The sequence below is a fragment of the Cyrtonyx montezumae genome, unplaced genomic scaffold (assembly GCF_038088225.1).
Source record: "Cyrtonyx montezumae isolate F1298 unplaced genomic scaffold, pur_monq_1.0 scaffold_3, whole genome shotgun sequence".
Taxonomy (NCBI): domain Eukaryota; kingdom Metazoa; phylum Chordata; class Aves; order Galliformes; family Odontophoridae; genus Cyrtonyx; species Cyrtonyx montezumae.
In genome coordinates this window covers 148949531-148969494 of record NW_027072034.1, presented here as the reverse complement: position 1 = coordinate 148969494, position 19964 = coordinate 148949531, and the positions used below count along the sequence as shown (strand labels likewise).

General features: G+C 39.2%; 1 protein-coding gene across 2 annotated transcripts in view; it reads right to left on the bottom strand.

Annotated features, from left to right (window-relative positions):
- The window catches only part of RELN (reelin), a 270835-nt gene that overhangs the window by 224665 nt on the left and 26206 nt on the right, over positions 1-19964 (bottom strand). For both annotated transcript variants that reach the window (XM_065743657.1, XM_065743656.1), the window contains exon 2: positions 1479-1589. In XM_065743657.1, coding sequence (XP_065599729.1) covers positions 1479-1589 — 111 coding nt within the window. The remainder of the gene's footprint in view (positions 1-1478; positions 1590-19964) is intronic.

The window sequence follows — 19964 nt, the reverse complement described above, 5'->3', positions numbered from 1 at the left end:
AGCAGCTTCTTTGCTAATTAGAAACGATGACACAACAGATGGATCCAGGCTTTCTTGAAAAAGTGTGTTATGTTTTTTTCAGAAACCTCAACAATGCCATTCCTACCTATTAGAATATTAAACTATTAGTTACATATTGTGCAGACTACTCTCTCTTTCTATTACAAATTGCAGATTTTAAATACTGTACACTTTTCAACTACGAAATTATTTTAAATGCATAACATTTGTGTGTTATATGTTTTTTGGAAGAGGCCAGCCTTCTCAGCTCTCACTGCAGAGTGTAGTTTTCCATGCTGGGAGCCATCAGTACATCATGGATTGAACATGCATCGAAATTTAAATTCAGAAGCTGTTGCCATCTTTCCTTCACTGTTTATTTCTAACTGTGACTGCAGAGACACACACAAGAGCATAAGCTCTTCTGAAACCTTCAGATCATTTTTTTCAATATATATGCAAGTATAGGAGCTAGTGAAAAAAAAATTGAGATTTTTATTTAAAATGCTTCATTCACAGGGGCAGAGCCCTTCTCAAGCAATTCCTAACAGTTTTAAGTAATGTGTTATTTGTAACGTGAGCTCACTTACTTTGTACTATTTCATTTACAAGCAAGTGTATGCCTGATGTATGACACTCAGGCCCTAGGAAGTTTTATATGGTTTGTAACAGAGACAGTTACAATGAAGGATTATTTCTACTGGTTATCACTAAGGTACCATCCAGGTAACGAAACTGAAGTGGAAGACGAAGACAAGCAGACTAGATCTATTGGTGTAGCCTTTCTCCTTCAGCACAGATATAATCAAAACTACTACCAAATAACAACTTGTCTGCAGAACATAGAAGTAAATTACTTGCAGAAATTTAGAAGACAGTTTTCAAAGCAATTGTACTAAATACAGCTGGGCTGGCTTCTGCCACTGAACAGAACTTGAATTTTGTGATAATTCTGCAAAAACCTTTCCTACTTCTGGTACTATAACTCTGTATTTCCCACACAGAAAATATTTGGTTATATAATACACTGATTAGCGTTCTGGTTTTAAAGGAAGACTCTGTTGTTAAGAGAGTGGAAAAAGTAGACCGACATTATCTGAAAGGAATCAGCTTTTCAGTTCAAGAATAGCTAGTCACTTGGAGATAAGTGTTTAAGTTTATACCAAATGTCACTCTACCTAGAAATGACAGTTCCACACACACCAGCTGCTGAAGTTTTTCCTCTTGAAATTATCATAATTTGGTCAGCCAAGTACCAGAGTTGACCAAAGATGGAGAAAGTAGAGGAAGAAATATGAATAGAAGTGCTTAAAAGCCACCTTTGAAGCCTTATCTCATTGACTATAGCTGACTTTCATGTATTCTTAATTTCCAAGTCTAAATTAACTTGTGTCAGTAATTGTGTTGTTACTGATATCCTCTGGAAGATCAGGTATTCATTAGCTTTGGCTGCAGAGCATGAATTACTTCAGACTTACCAAATCCAAAAGCACTGGAACCGCCAACGCTCTGAGAAGCCTGAACACTGGTAGAGGTGTAGAGCCCAGTCACCAGCAAGCCATCAAAGAAGGTACTTGTTGAAATAGTCACTGGAATGAGAGAAATAAAATACGTGCAATTATTTACAAGTGGTATTTAAAATCCTACTGAGAGGAGACTCTTGTCATTGAATTAGATCCCAGCTACACTTTCCATACAGCAAATTTGCCTATTTCTCCCAATACTTATGACACTTCAGTGACTTTAAATTGGCTTTCCCATGTAATTTTCCTGAACAACTTGCTCAGCATTCAAGCTGTGAGTGCCAAATTTCAGTATGCACTTTTGTAACTTCCTCAGGGTTTACTTAAAGAAAACTGACTGTTTTAGAGGTAAACGACAGGCATTTATTGGTGCTTGAGTCAGCTTCTGTTCCTAAATGAATCATAAGTCATGTACCAGTAATCATCTATAGCGGGAATCAAGCACAAATTGAGCATTGAAACAGCATCTGAATATCTGAAGGGTGGTGGTGGACATCTCTGCTGGGGAAGCTCCCTTTGTTAGCAGCAAAAACTATAATATCAGCTAAATATATTATAAACTACATGCACAATAAGTTTTAAAACATCGTTGTAAAATATGGGTTGTAAGCAATTGTCAAGACATTAAAATACAGTTAAAGCAATTAAATTGGATTGGCTTAGTACTGATATTGTTATCAAAAACATATTATGGTATTGAAAGCCTAAGCTATTTGAGAAACTGAGACATTACAAATTATATGCATTTAAATAACTCATGAGTACATTTCAATGAAATTTTTAGATATTAACAGTAACGCAATAATCCAAATAGCATGTGCATTCAGATATTCTCTGTTAAAAATTACAGTGCTTGTGCTACGTGATTGCTTATTGTAAACTTTCTCACATTTTTATCTTGCTATCTTTCATAATAAATAGCTGTACATAGCTTCAGTAGTTCTATTCTGGAAATATCTGCATTATTAGGTGATAGGTTTTTCCAAAATATAAAGGCTGTATCCTCTATGGCCAGAATGACTTCTCTGACTTCCCTCAGCAGCACACAACTTTTTCTGCATTTTAATAATCTCCCATCTATAATTACTTAGAATGCTTTTTACATTCTATCTACCTCTAAACTGAAAATCAGAACAAGGAGTAATTACAAAAAATATGGATTTGGTAGCTTTACAATTACATACATTTTCTTCTCTTTCTCTCGTGACTTTTGTCCATCTAAAATCATCCTCTTCTACATTATTTGTTATAAATGTTTACCCATATTTATTCAAACATGGATAAACTGCATTACCAATCTAAGGCCTATATTATATTATATTATATTATTATTATATTATACTATTTATTTATTTATTTATGCTAAACTATACAAATTGGTAAGGTCAAAGAACATGTGAAGAGATCCACATAAAAACATTTCCTTGATGTAGAATTATCTTATAACTTGGAGCCTTGTATACACGAGGTGCATCAAGACCTTATCTGCCATCCTGGTTCTGCTTGTGTATTTTAATCCTTTTTTTTTCCTTTAAAACAAAGAGATCAGTGCTTGACAGGGTTTTCTGATGAATTCTAACCTCTCTGTACATCGTGTTCCCACTCCTCATACTGCTCTGTGCTCTGGAGCATCACATACTGGTGACTGGATGAGGAACTGAAGCACAGTGCTATGAGTCTGAACGCATGCATTCAAGCAGCAGTGAAATATATGCAGTGGTGAAAGTTTCTGTCAGCCCAAATACTCATTCAGGGTTTCACCCAGGCTACATGTTGGCTTAAATTTACTACTACACAACTACAGAACATGTAAACATTGACAGTGGCTTAATTTGTTCAGAGCAAAGGAGAAATATATTCCACGTTTGATTTATTCTTTAACTCTTTATATTTAATTACCTTCCTTTCTTTTATTATTTGATGGCATACTGAATAACTCTCGAATCCAACCTTTTGCTCCTATGACTCCAAATTTCAGTGTTTTATTATAGACATTTCCCCTGAATGCAGACAGCTGCTTCAGAGCCATATGCTCAATTTTTTACAAAGTCGTCTCTTCTAAGGTATATGTTAAAAGAGCAGCAAAAGCAATTAGACTTCTAGAAAATAAAAGAAGTATTATGAAGAAAAGAAGAAAATCAAACAAGCAAACAATGAATTCTCCCTTTCTTTGATGATGAAGTGGTGAATAGTGCGGAATCTTTTCTTTGTGCTTTTAAAGCAACAAAAAGACAAAACATATATTGAAAAAATATGCCTATGCGTTATTTCTGAAGACTTGGCAAAACAGTCAGCAGAAAGCATTCATAGAAGGGCACTGGGCCAGTACTTTGCTGCCATTTTGTTTCCCCATGGGGAAGCATCTTATTCTTTACTGAATAGGATATAATGCAAAGCCCTACTGGGAACAGGTGACCAGTTTCTCTCTGGGAAAGAAGTGATATTTTACAATGCCCGTATTTGATTTTGGACATATTCGTGTGATTGTCAGCCCTCATTTTACATGAGCATGTAATAGGTCAATTTTTATTGTTGAAAAATTTCCAACACAGTATGGCTCCCTCATTAAGCCTCTGGGAAACTGCACAATGCCTCTAGCACATTTTTTAAAAACAGCGCACTAGGCTGTTATTATACATGTGTCATACATTTCAGAATAATTTCATAGTTCTTCAAGAAGAAAAAAATTAATCTTGACAATCTCAATGATGATTTTTTTTTCTCTATCCAGTGGTGAAATACATCAGGTTCCCATAAAATGAAAGAAAGCACACATGATGCCAAGCGCTAATGACCAAGAGCAGCAAAGCTGTACTAATGCACAGCCCAGCAACAGGACTGTGGCTATATGTCAGGAGTAGGGCTTGACTGAGGGCTCTCTGTTTCCTCTTTCAAAATCAACAGAAATATTCCTGTGAGATCCCCTCTGCCAGGCATTATTCCTGCCTTTACCCGGACTTGCACCAAAGGCAGCTGACACCAAACATCTGGCACTTTGGGAGCAAGGAACAATGCCAACGCTCACCTGAACCTTGGGCAACATCTGGTATAGGAGCACCAGGCTCTGGGTGCTCAGTGGACAGAGGAGGGGAGGCACAGCCCCCTGCCTACCTGGCAGCACTTGTGGGCACACAGCTTCGGCAGCCCCATACAGGCCTCCAGAAGCAGCTCTGTGATGTGGCTGCCCTCAGATAACCAGTGATGGGGACTGAGAATATCTTCCTGTGAGTGATGTTCTCAAGGCTCAGATCAGAGAACAGCATGCTGTGAATATTGGAGGTGGTACTGATAACTGCTACTTTAACAGTTGCCCGATATTTCCCATCATAAGGCTCTATTTTCAGATTCTGAGATCTTTGCCAATTTTAGCCTTTGGAGCTTTTTTTTTTTTTTTTAATTATTTCATTTTTAACAGTGTCTGCCTCATACTGATTTAATGATTTGAAGGAGAAGAAACTTCAGTCAAAACACTTCATTCATTTCTGAGATGAGGTTAGAGGAAAAGATTGTGCTATCCCAGCTGGAAAACTGACATGTTGAAAAGGTATGGCCTTGGTGCGAGAGCTGTCCTCCAAGTTAGGACAAATTATATACACAGGGCAAAATTCAGACACATGCTCAACATAGTCATCTTCATTTTTAGCATCTAAATATTTCTGGAGATTCTGTCCTCATTAGAACTCTCAGAGCACTCACTGATTTGAGTGCTGATTAACAGATGCTGAAAAGAAACTGTGAGAAATCTTTCAGCCTGGCCACCCTGATTTGTTGGAGCAGGAGAGCTTCCTGGAGCTTTTAGCTCCAGCCTTGTTTTGATCTGGGAAATTTCTTAGTGTTTTAAAGCAGAAAGTGATGTTTGCTGGTTGGAAAGAAAGTGGGAAAGGGAGGTATCTTAACTAAAAGTCTAGACCTTCTAACGAGAATATACCAATTAACAGAATCTCTTCAAATAGATGGAAAACATGCAAAATGTCACAAGAGTGAAGTTGTCTCCAAAGTTTGACTAATGGTATCCCCAGTGATTTAAAGTCAGGAAAGACAAAAGCAGATCTGAGGGCTGGAGGACAGCCCATGAACTGAAATGAGGATGGTGGTGAGACTGGGACCACTGCAGACAATAAGGAAAGACTTTTTGGAGAACTACTGATAAATGATGGATAAGAGGGGACCACGATTGAACAGTGCAGAGCAGGGAAGGTGAAAGAAAGGAACAGATGGAATCTATAACTGTGGTCTGGGGACACAAGGGCAGTTCAGTACCAGGGACTCACATGTGACTCAGGAAAGAGACCAAGGACACAAATAACAAATACAACAGCAAAGCATGAAAGACTCTCACACTGATTAGAGCCAGAATGGGAGCCCACTGTGCTATCTGCTGTTCTACCTTCTGAATCACATGAACAGTGCTTGAAGGAAAAGGTCCTTCCTCAGAGGGGGCTAGGCATGGCACAGGCTGCCCAGAGCAGTGGGCATGGCCCCAAGTTGTCAGAGTTCAAGGAGTGTTTGGATAATGCTCTCAGACACAGGGCTTGAATTTTGGGTGGTCCCATGTGGATCCAGGAGTTGGAGTCAGTGATCCTCATGGGCGCCTTCCAACTTCAGACAGTCTGATTCTAAAGATGGATAAAAGATTTTCCAATCCCATGAATCATGTGGTTAGAAACACATGGGTTAGGTGGATAACTTCAGTTTATTTTACAAAGGCTGAGAAAATGGCTGCATGAAAGCAGCAGTATCTCAGGAGAAATACCACAGAAGTATCAACTGGTGCTGCCATGCCCTGATCTTCTTTCTGCATGATGGCTGTGGCCGTACAGCCTTTTCAGAGAACGATATTTCTGAGAATAGTGAGGGCTCCGGCCCAACTTCTTATCCACACACACTGAGGCTGCTGAACATACCTCCCTGAACTCTCAGCACATGCACACTGCTGTGTCCTCCTTGAGGAGTACAGACCAGTCAAGTGAGTGTGCAGGCCTGGTCCTGCCTCTGGGGAGCAGCAGGGTGGTACTTATTGTGGAGGAAAGTGATGCATCCCCCCTCCCTCTAAGCAGTCCTCATTTCCCACGGCCAGCTCCCACCAGGTCCCACACTTGGTGCCCTGTGGGACAGCAGCAGCAGTGCCAGAGGCGATGCCACAGGCTGACATGGCTCTGGAAGCTGCCAGGGGAAGGGGGCTGGCAGAGAGGCTGCTGGAAATGCACCACTGGTGGAGGGAGCAGCACAGCGGGAGAGACAAGGCAGAGTTTGAACTGCTGTCATTTTCAGGTATTTCTCAGAAGCACAGGCTACTATGAACATCATGTTTGCTGCCTTTTCAGTTACATGCTACACATAATATATAGTACTATTGAAATTTATTAATCTGAGTAAGCAATTGCATATTTGCCTTCTGTTCACTTCAGGGACCACGTTTCTCTTCTAAGATGTGGTTGTATCTTGACCGATACTCTCAATATTTGAAATAAAGACAACATATCTAAACAGGTGAAGGCAGAAAACCCACTAGATGGACAAAGGGGATCATCCCAGGAGATACATGGTGCTGATCAGCCCTACTGAGTGTCATGGGTCTTTGGCATCAGCTAAATGCCACTTGAGAGGGCTGACAAATACAGAAATTCTACTGAATTCACAGCTGCTGTTGATGAGAATCACCACATTTAAAAAGGGATTGATGTACAATGTAGATATGACACACATAACAGCACTACTGAAGATTTAACAGAGTTCAAACATGGATTTAAAAATGACAAGAATCTTTGTAGCCCCCTATATTGCTTATGAGAGTGAACACATACAGACTTTGCTGCATGATTATAATGCAAATTTCTAGCCCATGAAGAAAACAGAAAACAAGTCTGCTATGAGAAATGGGATCACTGTAGACAACATGCTTCCCAAAATAAGACTTCCCTGTATGAAAGCAAGGATAAGATTCTTACAAAGGTCAAAACTAGTTTATTGTAATACTGTAATATTACATCATTGCACACCTGGGCCACAGTTGGAAACTTTTCTCTTAAGACAATAAATAACTTATACTGAAGCCGTCTGTCTCTAAGTAATGTACATCAGGTGTGCCACAGTTCTGTTCAGAGAGGCTGCTCATCCCTCATGATGCCACAGCTTTCACTGGGAGTACAAAAGAAAATGAGACTAACATCAAAACCAGCAAATGCTGCCAATGCTACAGTGCACGTAGAGCCAAGCAGAGCTTGACATCCCTGCAGCAGTCAGCAGTGGGAAAGCAACCTGGGGGCATACAACCACCCTAGCTCACACACTAGTATGCAGACTCTGACTCACCTGTAGGGCTCAAAAGATGAAAAACAAGCTTTTGAACAAACTAGATGACTCACCAAGGAGAACAGCAGGACACTCCACCCTCCAAATCTCACTCCTACTGCCTCATTGGCAGCTATAACATTTGCCTAAACTCCACCCATGGTATTCCTATAGGTACCAGGTACATGGTATGTCAGGAGGGTGACAACATGCACACCAAATCTAACACACCTTTTCCAGCCAGCACTCCTAAGCAACACCTCTCTGTCTAGTATTTAACAACAGCTATGGTCACACCTCCTTGAAAATATCACCTCTTACAAGAACACCTGATGGTGCATGTTCTCCTCATAGCTGCAAAAGGCAGCAGCTCTCTGCAGCGAGCAGAAGCTGGAGAAGAGTTTCCCTCCTTCAGATAGTGTCCCTAGAGGAGTAGGAGCTGGACCAGACAAAGCCCAGATGTCCCTTCCAACCCCAGCCATTTTGTGATCCCATAATTTGTTTGATACCAAGCACAGGCCCAAGTGTAAACCCACCCTAATGCATAGTATTGCCTTAGAGAGCACAAATAATGCTGAGCCCAGATCCTTAAAATACCAGACCACCCTCTGAAATATCAGTTACAGATGAAATGGCTCAGAAGAAGAGAACAAGCTCGGATGCCTTCTTTAAAGGCATAATGCTCAGACATAGCAGTGACATGCAATCTATAGATGCTCAGGTGGAGTTTTAGAGGCGTGCGTTACAAACCGTGTGCTGATAAAGGCATTTGTAAATAAACAGTGGAGTGTACATTGTTATGAGAATTAAGAATCTTAACGCACACAGAACTGTATTAGTAAAAATGAAGGAATTAAATAAGTTGACAGTGACAGACATGGTGACATTAAACTAATCTTTACTCAACAGAAATACTTAGTCTTCAAAAAGAACCAAAATCCAGTTACTCATGGTTATGCAGAAATTTCAAATGCACATGCCAGACACCTAAGGACAGGGTGAATCACAGAGCTCCACCCCATCCAGCAAAAACAAAAGCAGAAAAAGCCACGAGATTCTTACACTGGTTCTGATTTTCCCTATGTAGGTGGGAGAAAGCAAGAAAGACATTTTTCCACAGTGAAATGCACAAACATAGGTAAGTGACAGAACTTGTACAACTGAAAATACTTTCACTTATGTAATGGTTTTTTAGAGCCCCCAGCAGTGCAGTGAGCTTACAGCAGAAGCCCAGTGAATTTTCTTTGACTGTGGACTGACAGCAAACTGAACAGCACCTCTAACTTGCAATGATTCATCAATGGCTCTGCTTACCAATGGGGCTGAGGAGGAGGAAAGTAAATTGCACTAGTTTTGCACCTTACTCTAGACAGCTTAACATCAGAACTAGTATTGCTTTGCATTACTTTACTGGTTTCAGTGGTTCTTCCTAATGTTCCATCAAACTTCTTTCTTTCAGTTCCTTCCCTAAATTGGTAATAAGCAACAGAGATCTGAAAATAGATTGCAGATGTGTAGAAAGATGTCAGTATGATATACAGAGACATCATTTGTCAACGATGCACGGAGAAGCCTATCAGCTTTGTGAAAGAACTATTTGCAGACACCACTTATTACATCTTTTTGAACGTTCCTAGCAAGACAGCACTAATGACATCAGCAGCAATATGAACAAAGTTTATTCTTATATTCCTAAACTACAAAGGATTAGTCAAATTCTTTACAGTGAGATGCTTCAGAGCCTGCATTTTCAGAAATGAAGACTCCAGTGCTGACACCTGTGAACAGCCATACGGATCTAAAACAGGTGAGTCTGAAATCAGACAGAAGAGCTGGAGTTCTCATGCATCAAAATCCCTCACTTAAACTTCTGTCAGAATAAATACCTGAAGATCTGTTTCTGACCTTATCCAAAACCACCAGAAATGTAGCCAGGCTGAGCAGAGAGGTGCTTCATTCCAGCTGGCATGGAAAAAGCAAACACACCAGCACAGCTTAGTGAGCTGACAGGAGGGATCAGGCAGGCCACTGCCAGAGAAGCCTGCTTCCTAGCCAGCAGATGGGTAATTAAAGCTCTCATTTAGGAAAGAGGATTCAAACCCTTTCCAAATGAATATCCTAAAACACATTAAACCCCACTGTGGCCCAACCACTGCCCCTGAGCAGTGAACACTGCATGCTGTATGGGAAAAATTAGGTTTGACTGGCACAGAGAAAGGCTTGTTTTCTATTCCCATGTTGGGACAGCCTTGTTAAGGAGATCGAGGTTTCAGTCAGTGGACCAGTGAATATGTGCTACTGCTATATAAAGCTCCTGAGAACATCACATCTATTTATGTCACCCCCATTTAGCCTGTAAATCTCACCCTAATGTAGATGTCTAAAACAGGCCAGATGAATCACACTCAAGAAATGCCTGTTTCTCTCCAACTGTAAAGGGAGCCTAGACTGTAAAGCTCAGCTCTAGATGCCAGCACTGAAAACGCCCAACTGAGACGAGTCCCATTGAGAGCCACACACAGAGAGTAACTTAATTACCCAACATCTATTCAGATGTCCAACTATTGCCCAGAAGAGTGGGAGCTGAAGAGCCTGAGTAGCATCCCCATGCCCAGAGCTCACACGAGGACACCAGAGTCAATGACTATCTTTATCTTCTATCTGGTGCTATGCCAAATATATCATCAATGCTTAGCAACTGAGTAAGCACTGTTGTAGTAATGAGGAGCTCCAAAGCATATCAGCAAACAGCAATACTTCATCTGATAACTCATAGAGCCCTAAACAACATTAATGAAGTTGGGGCAGTAAAAGCAATAACCTGGATGCAAAGCAAAATCCATTTCACAAAAGCATACATCAGCTATGATGTCTCTAAAATTGGTGTCTGGCAGAAGCTGGCAACAGTCAAAATGCAAACACTGATTCTGCACACTATAACCAAAACAAGAATGGTCGTCTAAGTACTATTTGTTGTAAGACTTAATGAGGATGGTCACATATGGTTCTGGTTTAACACAAAATCAATTGTATCATTTGTTAACATGCACCTCTGTGCAACAAAATGTTAACATGAGAGTTTGTAGCATAACATAACAGCCAGCCACATACACTGCAACAGTACGTGAATGATGGTTGGACTTAAATAATTGTGACATGTATTTTGCCAGTCATAATGTATTATTCTGTTATCTAGTGCTCCAGTGGCAGCTGGGAAGATCACCAGGGTCATTCCTAGACATCCTGACCTACAAAGGGTGACACTGGTCAGGAGCTGAGCCCAAGCTACTCCTAGAGCAGAGGTGGTTGGAGGTGCTGCGTTGTCCCAGCAGCCACGGGCAGCCTATCTGCAGCAGCCAACTAAAAGCCAACACTTTGAGTCCTTTAAATGCTGAAAGTGGCTTGATGATTTTAAAACATAAATCAGTTTCTAAAAATTCTCCTTTCAGCTTTCAATGTGAGACTAGTTTTTCAGTAGAATTACAAGAACAGAAGGACAGTTCTTCACTGACACCTAATTATGTCCATGGGAATACGAACAACAGACTTTCAATGATGCTGGTGCAGTTTGTGTAGGCAAAAACCAATTGAATATCCTAATCAAGATAAATCTTCTGGAGATTGATAACGCCTTGTGCATAACAAATGCTAGATCTATGTTGGAAGAGTTTTGTGCCCTTATTCAGCAACCATTTATCTCCTTACTAAGTTTTGAATTTAGATTTTGTCATGGTTCTACAAAATATGCCAACTTAAGGTTTTTCTAAGAAACACATTGAAAATTATTGTAATTACCTTTTTTTAAGCTAAGCTTGAGAATGTTGACCTCTGTTTTCAAATGTAACCTTATTTTTCATGTATTTCAAGTTCATGTGATGTAGCCTGTTTGATACCCACACATGAAAATTTCATACTGTTGGCTGTGCTCTCAATAAATTATTTAAAAGGTCTGAATATTACTGCAGCATTCATATTTTCAGAAGAGTTTGGTAAATCGCTTTGTTATGCTGTTCTCAAAAGAAAAATCAACTGTTCAATTCGCAACTAATATTAGCATTAAAAAACAGAATTAAGGTGTGTTGAAAAGAGAGCAAGAATTCTTCTCTAATGGGAATTTGTTATAACTCGGTGATGTCTGAGCATTTGCAAGAATTTCCATCTTAATGTTAGCTAAGGAGGCACGCCAAGTAAAAGCAAGCTGTTGAACATGTTTACCTTAGGCTAAAAGAATACAAATCCTCTTATAGACAAATGAATTATGATTATCATAAGAAAATAACAGGGAAGTGCATGAGTTTGAATGACACTGGAGAATTAGGAAATATCTTTAAAATATATAGATGCAGTGTTCTTTTTTAAATACTCATCTGTAGTATCAAACGTGGCCATAGATAATTATGACAGAGCTCTATCTTATCCTATATACCCTGAAAGAAATTCTCTATAGTCTCTTCCAATTACATATTCTTATGGATTTAAAAGCAATAAAACATCAGTTTCTTCCTCGCTTTAGAACTTTGTTAACCTGCCTTAGAAATATAATGAGATCTCAGATATAGCCCTCTTAAATTCTGCTTGCTACTCTTAAAGCATGTAAATAATATTTATGCAAGTCCTAATATACTGAAACATTACATTGGTACATTAGAATGTTTAATTACTATTGTCTGATGCCATTGAAAATGTGACAGTGATTGTAAATCCACAAAAACTCTTTTGGCCATTTTTAGTTTTGTCCAACTCTAGGATTTTGGAAGACACACTACAGAGCAGAAGTTCTAAACATCAGCAATTCTTTAGCCAGTGTGAAATATCAAGCTAGGATGCCAGAATTCACTTCAGCTGCATAAAGAGAGGTATCTTTGAGGCACTCTGAGGAGGACAGAGAAAGGCAACAAGTACAGCATGGGCCATCTGGCCACACAGGGTTTCTGTATAGACACTGTATGGTATCACAAATGGCATCTTTATTTTTAGGAATATGAATTGTCTCACTGAGCTGGCCAGAAGTCCCTTCCAATTCATTGCCCTGACCTCATCCAGCTGGCTGTAGGTACCTGGTGAGGAGTAAAAGAAAAGGGCAAGCAGAGAACAAGCCCTGCATCCCCTCCATGTGCGCTCCCATACCCTGGGAAGTGAGTTGTGACATATCAGAGTCACCAAGGAACCATTAGGTTGTCCATTTAAGTAACTGTATTTGTATTTTTACAGCTGAAGATAGGAAGGAGCTCCATGATTTAGCTACATAATACATGAAGATGTTATTCCCTTTATTATTTACACCCTCTGATCTTTAAATTCCTGAAAATTCAAAATAGCAAAATGTTTTCACTCTACCAACAGCATTTAACATTTATGAACATCTCTCACATTTCCCTTAACCATTTGTTTTCCTAAACTGAGGAAACTTCAGTTCCCCATGACATGGAAAGTTGTTTCCTCTCTCCCAGCTCTTACTTTTAGGCAAGTAGATGTGCCCATAACACCAAAATCTGAGCATATCATTTATCACTCTCCTCGTAATTCTGAAAATTTGATTTTACTTTTTTTTTTTTTTTGACTTGTGCTCATCACTAAGGTGGTACATTTCGAGATCCACTCCCAGAATCCTTCCCCACGTGCTCAGCACTATTTTACAGCGTGCTCCCCATTTTTGCAGTAACAGTGAGCTTTATATTTGAGAGCCCTGGGCAGTGTGGTACATAATGTTGTTACCCCTCTACTTATCTCCCACGATTGCATTGACCACACTTAGCTTCAGATACCAGGCCATGACAAGGACAGTTTTGACATCAGTCCCAGTCCACCCTCCTCACATGGGATTGCTGGAGTGTAATAACCCAGGTGAAAGCTGGCATACTATTATAATTAGATTGTCAACAAGACTGAGCAATAACAATTCTGACTCCGTTTATCTTTATGTGTGCTTATCTTCCTTAAAACAGAGTAATGACTGAAACACAGTGAGATTCATGAGCACGAATAGGATCAAAATACACGATGTTGATTATTAAGGGAAAATTTTTAAATGTGATATAATTTTATAAGTGTGATTCATGCAACAAAAGAAGTCTGCTTAAGCAGTCTCCCACTTCGTTCATTGAGAATGCTATTTCAGGAGGACAAATAAAAGCTAGACAACCCCATCTGCATCTACAGACTGGAACAGTACTACAGAACAACCTAGAGGTTGATTGATATTTTAAGTCAGAGTAGACAGGATGGAGCAAATGTGGATTCATGAGGGAAAAGATACAGCATAGCACTAAATAGGCAGTGGTAATTATTCTGAATTTTAGCATACAAATGATGAATGGACTGTAACAAACAGTTATACAATCCTTTGACTATACATGCCACATTAATTTTGCCAGGTCAAATTAATTAAAAATATTTATTACTAAAAGTTAAAATCAGAACAACATTGAGAAGAATCTAAAACGTTAGAAAAGATGATTAGTCCCTTGACGCTTAAAAACTTATCTAAATGAAAATTGGGTCAAAGTGGTGAAAATAATGTGATTAAGAAATAAAATTCCTAGAATGAGAGCAATATTAAAGCTCAGTGGCATCTGTTTCTGTTATCTTTATGGATATGTGGCTAAATGGGTCAGAGGCAGACATGATCACAGTAATACAATACATATGCCTGTCCTTCACATTATAAGTCACAACGTGGTTTGATACAGCTGAGCATGCCAAGTAATTGATGGCTGCCTCACAAACAGTAGGACTGTAGGTATATCATTTTACAGTGGGTGGTTTGTTCTTTGTGTTAGGTTTGTTATAATGGTCAACTACTGAGCAAGAAAGACCAAGGGCCAGAACAGCGGGGCTGTGGCAGGTTGTGATTAGGAAGCAGTTGGCAGGGCTCTAGGGGAAAACTGACAAAGTGCCTTCCCTCCAGTTTGCTTGGGCAAAGGGTTGGATCTGAAGATAAAAGGGGTCCCTTCCAGGCTCCTGTTTCTAGACAGTTTCTAACAGTTGTTTTATCACCTTTAAACACGCATAAAAACCTGAGCACAGCACTCTGGAAAAGTAAGCAGTCAAGCCATCCACACAAAGAAAATAAAGTGCAGCATGATGACTAATGTTGGACAAAATTATCATTATCATTTAGTTGTTTGCCAAATATTTTACATACACAGCTAATTCCCAAATGGTCATTTTTAATTCTGGGGGAAAAAAAAAAAAAAGGAAAAAATAATGGAACAAGATGGCTCTTGTCCCTACTGTACACATCTATACCGCATAGCACTAGTACAAATTCCCCAAGCAACTAACAGATTTTTAACAAATCAGTTCATGCTCTCTTTCCATGCTGAAATTCTTTCTGCTCTGCACATCCCAGTGAAACAGATAAGTATTCACAGCCATGTCCCTGCTATGACTCATATCTTGTTAGAACAGAGACAGGCTCTTGGCTCTGTGGAAAAAAAATTCCCACAGCCGCCTGGCTTGGTTTGCCGCACGCCTGCAGCTCCCCGGGTTGTGCCACTGAGGTCTTCATGTCCCACAGGACACAATTACTAAGAAGTACCTCCAGAATAAGTGATGTTCTGCATATTATTACAGGAGGACAGCAAGGGCTAAACCCATAAATAAGCCAAGCCCAGCATTTCAGTGTAGCCTTGATAGCTTTCCTGCAAGAAATCAGCTGCAAGATAATACGTTGCAATAATATTACTCAGAGTAGGCACATTTTAGGTGGAAATGTGAGTCAGAGGGGTTGAATGGAACTATGGTATTCCTCATATTTAAGGGCTTTTGTTTGAAAGGGTTTGGCATAAAGCGTGTTCTTTGACAGTACAGCGTTTGAGGATGACTGTGACAAATATGGCAAATGGATGGGACATCTTCTGTTACCACGTTGACCAATGCTTATTTGAGATTAAAAACTTCATTCTTTCAACTCGGTTTGAAGAAGCTCAATAAGCACAGCTACTCCAAGTCAAAGATAGCTACTGGTCAAACTCAGAGATATGTCTACCACAGCTACTCTCCTATAGGAGAGGAGCCTCATTAGGAGAAGGAATTGAATTGCCAAGATAACTTGTACTATTCTCCTAAACAAGAAGCCAAGCTAGCCAAGAGCCACAAGAGATAGCAGAGTAGTGCCAGAAAAAACACAAACAGCTTTTTGTTTTCCTACCCTGTCTTCTGTTTGCCAAGGAAAATTTAACAATAGAGAGAGCTTACTCCTTAATAAGAGTGACAATTCTTCCTCAAATGTGGCAAAGTTACTCAGAACTATTTTTCACAAATATCACTGATTAAATAAATATAGTGGCTAAATAGTAGGTCCTAATCAGCCCTTCTTTGGTCCTTGTTCCATTAAGTGATACCTCTTTGCACCATTGAATAACCATTAGAAAAAGCTCCCAGGGACACTGGTCTCTCACAGTAAGACAAGTGGTAATGAAGGCAGGCTAGCTGATCTACATCTCAACTAAATATTGACATCCTTCTTCCAATCTCCATTCCAGTGTGAAAATATAAAACAGCATTGCAATCATCATAACCTAGGGTTATGATGGGTCCAGTTAGAAGGGTCACCACTAAGTTCCAGTGAATCAAAGCCCCAGCACCTCTTTCCTCAAAACAACCATACTGCTTGGATAGAAGGGAAGAAAAGAAATATCAGACTATAACATAATGGCTTTAAGGAGAGGCTTAGATTGGATATTAGGAAAAAATTATCCTCTGAAGGAGTGGTGAGGCATTAGCACAGGCTGCCCAGAGCTGGTGGAATCATCATCCTTGGAGGTGTTCAAGAATTCTGCGGATGTGACACTGAGGGACATGTTTAGTGAGCATGGTGGGGTGATAGTTGGACTAGATGACCACAGAGGTCTTTTCTGACCTTAATGATTCTGTGATCTCAGTGAACCAGGAAAAAAAAACTCTGCTGTACCTTCACCAGCAAATACTGAACAACTGATCAGTAGCAACATGCCACTGAATGTGGAAGAGAAATCAGTCTCCACAGCCCTGGCTCAGCAAACAAGGTCTCTGTGAATTTGTATTACGTTGAATAGATTTTCTACTATGTGAAGACTGTTTTTACCACAGATGTCTGAGTCTGGACCATTAGAGAAGCCACATGTTTTGAGAAAAAAAAAATGGCAGAAATCTGTGGGACATCTTCAAAGTGTCCTTCTAATTCAAAAGTTAAAGCACACAGAAATGGTAGATCATTAAAAGCAGTTATGCTATTTCATAGATCAAAGAGCTATCTATAAAGGAATTAATTATAGATAGATATAAGTAGCCTGCATACTGGAAACCACAAATTCAATATTTTCTTCCACTTTTGTCTTTGAAATTCTCCAACTGATTAAAGGAATAACTGACATATGACTAATCCTCTCAGTGCTGCACACGGAAGGATGAGGAAGAAACATCAGATAAGTGGAGGTTGGTACAGAAAGAGATATCTGGATGTGAGCATGGCCTATTCATCAGTTGGGATCCTCTCTACACTTCACACAAAATATGTAATAGATGGATATCAACAAGAGTCCACTGAAATAGATTTCAAAAAGTAAGATGTACTACTAATCCTCCTCAAAGACAAATGCACATTCTTCTGCCTAAACACTCTAACAAACTTGGACTTCGCACTTGTGCTAACTAAGACTTGTCCATAATCATTAGCAGTAATTATGGAAATGCTAATACTATTTCAACATTTATTATCTTAGATATGTAGAATTGAAATACTGAAGGGTTTTTTCAAAGATTGGAATGTTTAAAATTTCATAAATGATAAACTGTTCTTATTTTTTTTTCCATGGAAATTAAATACTTTGATCTTCCAAAGTATTATTTCAGCTTGGAAATGAATATTTCAGTTCTTTTTCTTTTTTTTTTTTTTTTTTTTTTATCTGAGCAAAAAACTTTGGGTTTGATTTGTATCAAAGTTTAACTATCCTACTGTCCTTTCCAAACATTTTGTGCTGACTGCCCCCCATCTCTACTTCTTCTTTACAGACTAGTTAATATGTCCAACCTACTGAAAGCTTAAAAGTAGCAAGATCCTAACCACAGCCTTTGTAATACTGTATGACATAGCAAGATAGTGCAGTTTAATCTTTCAGTGTTTCAAAGAACAAAACAAATATATTTTAATGTAAAAATTATTTTCACTTGAGTCAAATTCTCCCTTTAAAAAATTGTTTTACAAATTAAAAAAAAAAAGAGAAAAACTGAGGATTTTTTAACACTAAAAGTTTTCATTCTTCAAAAGCTGTATATTCTGATTTAAATTATTCCTGCCTGAGTTGTTTTTATTTCATTTCTTAGAGGGCACATGTACACTTTTTCTCTACTCTACTGTAATAATTCTTTATGTTTTTTTTTTTTCCTCTCTTATGTCTGACATATTTTTCCTTATTGCCAATGATCAAATAAACATGACTAAACACAGCTTTCCTGTGAGCCCACATTAGAAAGTAGGTTGGCCAGTGTATTTTGTTATTTATATTAGCCTATTGGAAACCAGGAGGAGTTGGCACTTTCTCAAGTCCAGAAGAATAAAGTCAAAATGAAAGTGAGCTGTCACTGGCAACATCACTGAGCAGACTTGTGCAGAGCTGCAGGATTCACCTCAGAGTTCTAGAGGCAATCTTCTTCAAAATTCCCGGCAAAGAGTTAAGCTATGTTTACAGTGTTCTTTGGACTACTACTTCCTCACTAAAGGTCAACTTCTAAAGGTGTGAACCATGCCCTTGTCCTTGTTATAAGATGGAGAGTGTGCAGTCTCTTCATTCGTAAAGAGAAATATACTGTATGGAGCCATATTACATCTAGCTACTTCAGAAACTAAGACAACAAAATATGGGATATGGATGTGATTTAAGCAAGGAATCTTGGAACTGGTATTTATGGATGCAGAGTAGCCTATCAACCTGCAACATTTTTCATGCTCATTCTCTTTGTCATTAAACTTCATGTTTGCTTTTTGCAGCAACCAGAACTCTGCACTGTGCAGGAGAGAGGCTCTCTTCAAAAGGGAATAAAAAAAAAAACCAAAAAACTGCATCAAAGCAAGATTCCTACCTTGGACCATAGAAACATGCTCAGATAGGCTATTATTATACTCAAGTAATTCTCAGACAGCTGGGCCTCATTACAGTCAACAGAGCTTTAGCCATTAACTTTGGAGTGAGCATGATAAAGCACTAAATGCAATGAAGATAATTTAAAGCATGTTAAGCAAGAAAATTAAATAGTATGGAGTACTGCTAGAACTGTATACTAGGCATGTTTTCCATGGAGTGCTGGAAGATCATATAAGCACTGGGACAGACTCTCCTAGGGGTTTTTGCTTTCCTTCCAGCCCAGCAGAAGGAGGAACTGCCAACAGAGGACAAAGCATCAGGAAATTAGCAGCCCTAGGGCTCTGCGGGCCAGAAAGAATAAGTATACCCAGTGAGAGCATGGCATCTACTCCACAGCCCCATGCTGACTCCCACTGCCATTTGTTCTGCCAAAGTACGAACCAGCAAGGCAGAAACTTTCACAGAAACTGAACAGTAAGCAATATTCAGCTTCGTAAAGTAAAACTCAACCTGTCTGATGCCACTTTCAGTCCCACCAGTTGTCAGCGCTGCACTTTGAATTCATTTCCCAGGATTCCAGGCATGGTAAGTCTGTTTCCTTTGGGATGACAGATTATTCTCATGTGAGGCACAACCAAACTTAATGAACAGCATCCTTTTAGAAAATTCTGAATTTTTTCATAGTCTTAGAAAAGAAACTCTTTCTCCATCATCTGTTGATTAGTTTGCCCACCACTACAGCTACTTTTAGGAATAATCTCAGGCTCAGAAGCCCCATTCCAAAAGGCCTGTCAGGTCTATCTCACCTTTCCCAAAGATTCTAAGACTGTTCTTGAGATCTTTAGTTTAATTTACTCGTTGTAAAATAACAACTCTCCAAGCCAATCCAAGTTAAACCTCAGACTAACTCCAGGAGTGGTTTAGTCTCAATCATTCCTCAAAATATTTCTGCATTTCTTCAGACATACATCATTCTTGGAAAGACAAAATTTCAACTTTCAGCCTCCCAAGTTTGTGTAAATTTCAACTTGAGTGTATTACTGTGAAAGGTTCTCTTAAAGACCTTTGACAGTCGCTTCAAGACTTT